This window comes from Hoplias malabaricus, chromosome 4 (genome assembly GCF_029633855.1).
Source record: "Hoplias malabaricus isolate fHopMal1 chromosome 4, fHopMal1.hap1, whole genome shotgun sequence".
Lineage (NCBI taxonomy): Eukaryota > Metazoa > Chordata > Actinopteri > Characiformes > Erythrinidae > Hoplias > Hoplias malabaricus.
The window spans coordinates 32537856-32547791 of record NC_089803.1 but is presented as its reverse complement, the minus strand read 5'-3'; the positions used below and the strand labels follow the sequence as shown (position 1 = coordinate 32547791).

Genomic DNA, 9936 nt, shown 5'->3' with positions numbered 1-9936 from the left:
AGCTCAGAGCACAGATACTGGAAATGGGCAGTGTTGCACACTTCTCTGTCAAGACTTTGTCACAATTTGATGTTTTACTCTTAGTCACAGAACCAGGACACTGGACTGGAGTTCCATTACAGCTCACATACACTAGATATGATTTTAAAAGGCTGAAAGAAATCCATAACCAGAAACACCACCAAATGGTGGTTGTTTCTATCATTTAAGATATACACTTAAAAACCTGTTTTTTTTTTTAAGTGTTTGGAAACCTTCTCACACAGTGTTTCTTATGAGATGAAGGATAACCCTTTAGTCTTTTGATCACATTCAGCCATCTTAGTAGCTTAGGCAGACAACCTTGGATTGTTCTTCTTTGTTAACCTTTAATGTGTTCTAGGCTTATCTTTACAGAGTCATGGCAAGTAAATCTCACTCCAGATGAGTCAAACTAACAACTGATTCCTTAAGCAAACAGAATCATTACTTTTTCCTTAGAAAGATAAGAGACCCCCTACTGGACAATATGCATGGCTGTACGCCCGTTAACCCAAACATTGTTTATACTGCATCTATTAAGACACTATACCACATCCATGCAAACATTAGTGAAGTCGATAAGTGATGATTATGCTGGATTACAAAGTTCATTCTCACTCATTTCAAAGGTGCTCTATCAATTCAGAGAGCACAGGTACTGCTCAGCAGCCAAATATTGAGGGCCTTACCACTCGAACCCATGCTTGTTAATTCAGCATGTGCAAGGCCTCATCGTTGCTGGCCAGTTACAAATGTATCTCTATATTTGACAATTTATAGTTTACTAAATCATTTGGACACAGATGTCCTTCACATTGTGTGAACATTACATGATGAATAGAACCAATACAAATGATCCAAATTACTTGGAATAAAGTCTTTTTACATTGACTTCCATTGAAAGTTGAGGTTTTCTTTCTCCTATAAAGTTACCGTTTTAGGAGATACATGTTTCTATTTGAACAGTGACCATATGAAGCTGCTTCTTAGCATCCCAATTCATTCCATGCTTTTCTATTAAGTTTATGCAAGCTATTCTTACATTATTAAATGTCTATGCCCATAATAGGCAACGCTAAAGTAGTTGAATCTACTAATGTGCTGTCTACATGATACTGTACATTGTGTAAAATGATATGAAACCAATAAGAATGTTCAGGCTCCGTGACATCATTGATGGACAGCCCCCTTATTATCATTCAAGAGTAATCGGGACGTAAATAAATGCAAACAATAAATTGTTATAAAAATAAATGAATAAATAAACTAATACATAGTAATAAAACAAAAAATAAAATAAAATTGTCAGGAGAGAAAAATACAGGTTAAATTAATTTTTATATTTATTATCATTATTATGGAGGAAATATTGAGTCCTTTATTAATTTAGTTTTAGTTTTGCCAGGTTTGGTCCTCCATACCCCAGGACACTTAGACCCGGAATCTGTATTGCAGCAAGCCTTTAGCCACACCAATTTACAAAAGTTTGTGATTGTGTGTGTGTGTGTGTGAGAGAGAGAGAGAGAGAGAGAGAATGAATGTGAATATATTTCTGTGTTTCTGTAGGCGACGCTTGTTGTCTAGCAGTGAACGCAATCTCTGAGCAGGAAGTGCTTCGTGAACTTCCTCAATTTCAGTTTAGTGGATCAGATTGGAGCATGTCTGTTTGTCAGAATAGTAGTCCCTTACCCACTGATTTTCAGACGTACAGCCGGTGAAGGCGCGTTGTTCGCTGCTTTATTGGTGTGTTGTTGATATGAACAGAGGGCTGTTTGTGTGTTTACGCTCCAGAGACGCGCCTCTGAGAAAGTTATTTTGTCCTCGGAGGTACACACACGACTGTAGATCAGACCGCGACTTAAAGCGTGTTATCACAGAAAACACCGAGATAGTCAGAGATGGCAACTTAACTCCAGAAATCTCCCTACGACTCTTTACAGCAAAGTGTCGATTTTGGACAGAGAGACCAGAGTTATGGCCCTTTCCGGATCCTTTCTGGGCCATATACTGGCCCGGGGGACAAGCACTCGCCAGGTAACACAAACTCACTCTCACTCACACACACGTTCCTCTGTATATAAACTGTTTCTTTCCAGTACTCCATGAGTATTTCTTGTTGAGCATTTTGATTCCAATTACCTTAACACTGAGTGATTACTGTCCTTTATCTGTAACATTCAGTTATGTGTCATTTCTGTGATTTTTTTAAATTTGCGACACAGTAGCTGTGTGAATATTGTCAATGTGCGGTGATTCCATACATTTTGCCAGGGGAGTTTCATAGTATCATCGGCAAAACATGTATTCTTTACAACACTTGAGCATTTACATTCTGAAACTGCAGTGTCCCAAGATCCAGATAGTCAGGGTTTTGTACATCACAAACCTCTGAAACCAATGCCATTCGTTTGATGTGTGGGGCTTTAAGCTGCAGGTCAGCACACCTTTCTTTAACAGAAATTAGTTGTAGGGGTTAATTGTAGTTAACCTGTACATGCAATGTGCCCTACATGTGCATGTGTGATGGTAGGTTTTTATAAGCTGCTAATTCTCTCAGCTCACACTGCATTATAAAGATGTTGCCTTTCTTGCATTTGAAGTGGTCTTTTAAATATGGCCACGGGTTAATTTCCTTCCACAGTAACTCAGAATTCGACTGGTTTCGCACATAACTTGGACTGCACCGGTGACAGACCTGTCCATCTCCATATTTCTTGTGATTTTAGCAGTAGATTGTGCAATTGTTTTTCTTGCATTTTTATTTAAGTTTTTACTCAGTAACAGATGCAATTTAAAATGCAGTGAAGTATAATACTTCAAGCAAATGTACTTAAGTAAAAGTTCAATTACATATTTTAAAAACTAGTACATTAAAAAAAGATGAGTACACAAAAAAACTACTCAATTACAGTAACAATTACAGTTACAGTAACTGCTCAAGTACAGTAAATGTACTTTCCACCTCTGCAAATATTCAACTCTCCCTCTGAAGAAGAGAATATAAATTACCTTTAGAAAACACAACTGCACTTTAAAATCACTATTGTATATGTAAGGGTTGATTTACACTGTTTGCAACTTAGTGAATCTGACCATAATATACTGTACTGTTATTTGTTTCTGAGTGTGTGCATCTTACTATGACTTAGGTATCTCCTTAACAACCCAGAAATATCAGCAGGTAAAAGAGTACTGGACCTCGGATGTGGTTGTGGAGCATCTGCTATAGCTGCCAAACTCAGCGGAGCTGCTCATGTGGTGGCCAATGACATAGATGCAAGTAAGAAAATTTTCACAAATATTTGAAAAATAAATAAATAAGAAACATCTGTAGAATACTGTGTATAAGTTAGGATGCTGAACACAAACTTTTTGTTTTAGCTAAGGAGCCGTTAATTTTCATTCTCCAATTGATCACTAATCTTTGTTGTTGTAGTTGCTGTGACTGCCGCGCAGATCAACTGTGAACTGAATGATTTGGAGCCATTGTCCTGTTTGACTGAGAATATTATTGGCTCAGAACCGGAGAACTGGGACCTCATTCTTTTGGGAGACATGTTCTACGATGAGACTCTTGCAAATGATTTACATAACTGGCTCCGTGCATGTGTCAGGATCCACAGAACCCAAATCCTTATTGGAGATCCAGGACGGGCTCAGTTTGAGAGTCACAGCATCAAAAAGCTGTTGCACCAACTGGCTCAGTTTGAGTTACAGGACTCAATTAAAGAAGAGAATTATGGATTAACTAGTAGCACAGTGTGGCTTTACCAACCTGACTGATATATATATATATAAATAATTTTATTTATATATAATTTTTTTTTGAAGCTGTGTTATGGTGCAAAAAGCATTGTGTTTTCATTTCTGATTCACACTGGTTTACAAACACAAATGGTACTTTGTACATAACACACAATGTTTGCATCAACAGATTAAGTACAGTTAATAAAATACTTCTGTAATATTCAACAGAGTTTAAACTGCATAAATGGTCTTAATATTTTTCCAGATGGTTCCTCAAGTAACTATTAGACATCCATTTGATAACAACATTTTGCATTTTGCTTTTTTATTGTTAATGAGGCTAAACATTAACATAAATATTAATACGAAATATGGGCAACAGTCCCTCAGCCTCAGTTTAGAAAAGTCTGATTCACATATTTGCCTTTACAAGAGATCCACAATCCACAGTCCATTTTTTGCTGGAGTTCTCAGCTAATCTTTATCAATGATTCATTAAGACAAATAAGAGTTACAGTCCTACAATATAGACCCATATTAAGTACCTTGAATTGTGAATTAAATAAATAAATATACAAAAATGTAGTGCTTCTTAATTTAACAAATTATTCATCTTAGAAATTTAATCGGATCTCCTTGTATGTAATATGATGTGTGTGTGCTCCAGGTTATTGTTTTGTTTGTTTGTTTGTTTTTTTTGAAAGATTAAAGGCAAAAAACTGTTCATTACATCCTTTCATTTTTCAACAGTTCAAACATTAAGCCATATTTCTTATAATAATTTATATGGTGTAAATGATATGGGATGTTGGTTTGTTTACACAGAACTGACTTAGCAGCGTTCTATTCATGTAGAAGCTGCAGGTTTACTTTTTCCACAGTAGATGAGGAGCGCAGGCTCTTAGTACACAGTCCAGGAAACATGCTGAATCTTATTTGGCCCAGTGAGATTGTGAAGTGCTTCCCTTGATTTATCTAAAATAATTCAAATACATGTTTTAGTGACATTATCCAAAATAATAATAAAAAAGTGTTTAACATTTACATTTATAGAACCTTTTATCATCCTACAGCATACCTGTAATAAGTGGGCACCCATGAAAGTTGAATATCCTGATGTTGGCACAGCTGGACAAAACAGCAGCCACAGCCTTATCGGTCAAGTTATGACATCTTACCATCTGTAACTCCTGATTGGAAATAAACACAAGTATGCATTTTAGGAAGTTTATATTAAAGCAGAGCATGTGCTAACAACCTTGATACCATCATTGACCATTTAATTTCTCACAGCTTGATTTATATGACACTATTGACTCTACAGAAGTATTCTGAGCAGTCCTCAGATTTTTTATAAGTGGAGCAAATTTTTTTTGCTAGTTATGCCACTTGGGAACCCTAGACATCCTTAAACCTGAAAAAATCTCAGGTTCTCATTCATCCTGCAACTGTTTGTTTAACAAACACACACGGTACCTTTAAACTTTGACAGCAAACCCCAGTTGCAAGACTCGTAACACCCTTATCAGTAACCTGAAGGAGAATTTCAAACCAGTTAAAGAATGGAAGCACAGTCAAAACAAGCTCAAATCTTTAGAATAAAACATTTTTATTTGGAAAATAACTGAAAATATCAAAGCCTACATCAGCATTTGAGCATTTTTCTAGAAATGTAAAAACTGGTTTAATATAAAATGTACATTGTAATGTAATTCACTGCAGATGAAATACTGCTAGTACTCATCATTAGAACCCAATCTGAGTCTATACAAATGATACTACTTACATCAGTCCCACCGAAGTAGATGCTGTAAAGAAACCTACAGTTGGCCCCTATTTCAGTCAAAGCTATATCACTGACTCTGGGGCACCCCATGAGAGAAAGGACCTCTAGATATTGGCAGTTCCTGGCCAGTGCCTGAACTCCTGAATCAGTTACAGCTGAACATCCAGTAAGATCCACAACTTGAAGACACGGACAGTGGGACGCCAAGCTTAACAGACCTAGAGCAAATGTTAAAATTGTTATTAGTTTGTCTTCAAATCAACATAATTCTGCACGTAGTTAAAGGACTGTTATGATATACCTTCTGAAGTGATGTTCACACATTTTCTAAGTATTATAGTCCTTAGTCTTGGACAGTGGATTTGCCTGAGTGCAGAGTCCGAAATATTGCAGTTCTGCAAGTCTAGTGTGCAGATTCCAGGATGTAAGACCTGTAAACACACAACACGGCTTAAGAAAGAGTACATATACACTGATCAGTCACAAGTATAACACCAACAACCTTCTACTGTCTAGAAAACAGCCATAACATTAAAACCACTGGGCATATTTTGTGCCACTAAAACAGTTCTGACCCACTGACGTATGAATGACTCAACACATCTAGCACCAAGACATTAGCAGCAAGACTTGTTTTACAAGCAAATCCCAAAAAAATCTTAATCAGTTTTTGAAATCTGGGGAATTTAGGGGCCAACTCAAAATCCTGAACTCTTTCACTTGTCTGAAATGTGGATACTTGTGGCAATATCTTGCCTAAAAAGGCCATTAACAATAGGGAACACCAACGGTTACCACGAAAGTGTGTCCTTGTTCTTGAAGACATCTAGCTTTCATAATTTGGCCTTTGTCCAAGTCACTCAGATCCTTCTGCTTGCCCCTGCTTCTCACACAGCATCTTCAAGACCTCACTGTTCACTTTCTGCCACTGACAGGTGGGGCACTGTAATCACCACTGTTCGTTTCATCTGTCCTTGTGTGGTTTTAATATTGTGGCTGATCGATGTATACAGAGTCCGTGAAGTTACGTCAGCACATACGGTATATACTTTAGCTCTTCATGTTGTAGGTTCACCTGACTGATGTTGTTGTCGGTGATTTTGCCCTTAGCGGTCAGGATCTGCACAATTCTGTCCTTGGCGCTGGGTGGTAAAGTCTGCACATAGTCTCTGTACTGATCCACACACTGAGCCACACTCGCAGCGCTCCTGCCAGCACACAGCGAGTTTATATTCAGCAGGGAACTCTGAATATAAAAGGTTTGATATGCATTATTTTAACAATGTCTAGCAACCGAACAGAATTACAGAAGTACTCACAGATTCAGGAGAGAATCCACGGCTGCCATCTCAGCGTCCTGGTGATGTGGAGATTTCACTCCTTCACACTTCGTGTCGGTTTCCCGCCTCCTATTAAACAACGGATCATTAAACTCTGACAGCACTGAGAATCTCGCTTCGCTTTCCTAAATTTTAAAGTCTTTCCGTTTCAATACCACGTCGGTTTGTTTGTATCCATCTATATTGTTTACTTCTTGGTCGTAGGGCACATTTCAAAATAAAAGTTCGTTGAAAAAAAATATTGAAAGCGGAGGTTCAACAACTAATTACAAATCTAAATCCAGTATTAACAACCTCACAATTTTATTCGGAATATTATGACAGAAATAATTATTATAGGGACATTATGCTTTTTTTGTCAACATGTTTTTTAAAGTGTTGATTTACTGTTGTGGTGATGCAATTTATTAGTTTCTAATTTAAAAAATAATTTAAATAATTTAGCTTAAATTACTTTAGAATTGCTTTACTTTAGATTGTCTTATTAACTCGTTTTTCCCCCAGACATAATTATCCAATTTATATGTTATTATTATCCCTTTGAAAAAATCCATCATTATTTTTTTACATTTTCAAGGAAGAATGGGTGGAAATGTTTGTTTTATGATTGGTCACAGTTGTGACTGGTGGGATGATATGGTGCATATGCATTTAACATATACATTCTATGCAGTCATGTACATTCTTGTATATTCTACCGTAGTTCATATCACATTTAAATCTCTCATTAACAGACCCCAGTATTTCCACAAGATTATATTCTAGTGTGACTATTTTACACATTGAAATACCCTTATGAATACCGAAAGCAAAGATAATAGAACATTAACATTGCTTCTTTTGTTCAACATGTATTCATTCATTCATTCATTGTCTGTAATGCGTATCAAGTTCAGGGTCATGGTGGGTCCAGAGCCTACCTGAAATCACTGGGTGCAAGAAGGGAACACACCCTGGAGTGGCCGCCAGTCCTTCACAGGGCTACACACACTTAAACCTATGGACACTTTTGAGTCACCAATCCACCTACCAAAGTGTGTTTTTGTACTGTGGGAGGAAAACCATGTACATAAGTTTAGAATATGACTCAAAAGTGAAGCTAAAAGAAAAAAATAGTGTATACAGTTTTGTAGAAGAACTATACATGTATATAAGTGTATATTTAGATGCATTATGTTATCCCACTATTGTATTGGTAACTATTGTTGCATCAACATGTTTTCTCATCCCATGACCACACTAAAGAAAGTTGAGTAAATGAAGATGCATATATCCACACCAGACAACAATTGTCCCCTCTTTATGTTAACATACTTTATTAATCTTTTCTTTGAGAGCGGTGATGCAGCCATCCTCTTCTCATGGTGCAGCAAGAACATAAGCAGTTCTGGTCATGTAATAGTTTATTCTAAACATGTCACACTGCACATATTTCACTGAGACACTTTCTTATTTATGTATTTGCTGGAAATGCATTGATATATTTGTTCCGGTTGTTATTGTGATCAGTGGAGTTAAATGGGTTGTTAATGCATACGACTATATCATTTTATTATTGCTGACACAATGTGGGACAAAACTGTTTAATTGTATAATTGAATAAAACACAGGCGGCATGGTGGCGCAGCAGGTAGTGTTGCAGTCACACAGCTCCTGCAACCTGGAGGCTGTGTGTTCAAGTCATGTTCTGGGTGACTGTGTGTGAGGAGTTGATGTGTTCTCCACGTGTCCATGTGGGTTTTCTCCCATGGTCGAAAAACACACATTGGAACATGGATTAGTGACTCAAGTGTGTCTGTGGGTGTGTGTGTGAATGTTTGTCACCCCATGAAGTACTGGCGCCCCCTCCAGGGTGTGTTCCTGCCTTGTGCCCAGTGATTCTGGGTAGGCTCCGGACCCACCCCAACCCTGAATTTGGTAAGCAGTTACAGACAATGAATGATGAATAAAACACATGTTTTACTGGCATATTTATTGTAGCCTCAACATAACAGTTTTAATACCATTTTTGGCAGTGTGAATTGAGTTAATAGACAATTGTTGTATTAAACAAAATAGCCATAAACCAAATTTTATTGCTATTTCTCATTTCTCACCGTGAAAGACAAAAATCCTCTCTTGTTAGAATTTACTCAATAGCCACTATTAAATAAAATATATGCGAATTCTATTTCTGTAGATGCTCAGCAATTCAATGATATTGTTGTAGCAATGGATGTGCCCCTAAAATGTTACATTGTCTGTATTTGTGCAGGATTGCAATGTTTTAGGCATTTTAATCTTTTTTGTGTATTTAATTTAGCAATGTGGCAATGCCTTCCAGAAATGACTGATGGGGCGGGTGTGTGGCAATGCCTTCCAGAAATGACTGATGGGGCGGGTGTGTTTTACATCCCTGCTGAGTGTGCTCTGAGTTTACCTTCACCAAGGATACATTCATATCCAAGAGCTTTTAGGATGCTGAATCAAAGGGTAATATGGGCTGACACTCCACATCAGTTCACTTGTTTTATGCAGAGAAGGCAACAGAACTCTTTGATGACTCTGGAATAAGTAAATGAACTTGATTCTGGAGCATAGTATCATTGTTTTCCAAACATCACTCTTAGAATGACCAAACTCTAACCAGTATCATAACCAGACTTATGCTGCGTTTGGGTGCTCATCAGAAAGTTGTATATACCAGGTGGCAGTAGTCACTCTGTTCGGGCGTTTGGCTGAAGAACTGCCCACTGTATTAAACATGTCCCCAAAATAACTAAACGCTTTTTTGAGTAATAACATCTGATCATAATATTTTACTTTTATTCACAGAAAATATACATAATTATACAATTCAAATGCATATTTTCCATTTTCTCCAGGGTAAGGATTAAAAGGTACGTCACATTGTGTAAACTCATGTATACTCGACTTTACCAGTGGTAAATACTTTTGTTTGCCATTCGGGTGCAATTCGTAGCAAACTGGGCATTTCCCAGTTTTTGAAATCACTTGAAGGGACAAGTGGTGCTGGGGGTGGTAATTAGAGTTTCGAAGCAG

The 9936-nt window shown here is 37.3% G+C and overlaps 2 protein-coding genes across 2 annotated transcripts; one reads left to right on the top strand and one right to left on the bottom strand.

The window, feature by feature from the left end:
• The first annotated feature begins 1549 nt into the window (after positions 1 to 1549).
• Positions 1550 to 3866, top strand: etfbkmt (electron transfer flavoprotein subunit beta lysine methyltransferase). The gene is made up of 3 exons (XM_066668259.1): positions 1550 to 2055; positions 3171 to 3301; positions 3458 to 3866. Exons 1-3 carry the CDS (start codon positions 1778 to 1780, stop codon positions 3802 to 3804), a joined length of 756 nt encoding a protein of 251 aa, XP_066524356.1. The 5' UTR covers positions 1550 to 1777; the 3' UTR covers positions 3805 to 3866.
• A 564-nt stretch (positions 3867 to 4430) lies between these two features.
• Positions 4431 to 7109, bottom strand: amn1 (antagonist of mitotic exit network 1 homolog (S. cerevisiae)). The gene is made up of 7 exons (XM_066668260.1): positions 6874 to 7109; positions 6630 to 6762; positions 5856 to 5985; positions 5555 to 5772; positions 5245 to 5301; positions 4847 to 4958; positions 4431 to 4743 (listed from the first exon to the last, which is right to left on the bottom strand). Exons 1-7 carry the CDS (start codon positions 6900 to 6902, stop codon positions 4670 to 4672), a joined length of 753 nt encoding a protein of 250 aa, XP_066524357.1. The 5' UTR covers positions 6903 to 7109; the 3' UTR covers positions 4431 to 4669.
• Between the last annotated feature and the right edge of the window lie 2827 nt (positions 7110 to 9936).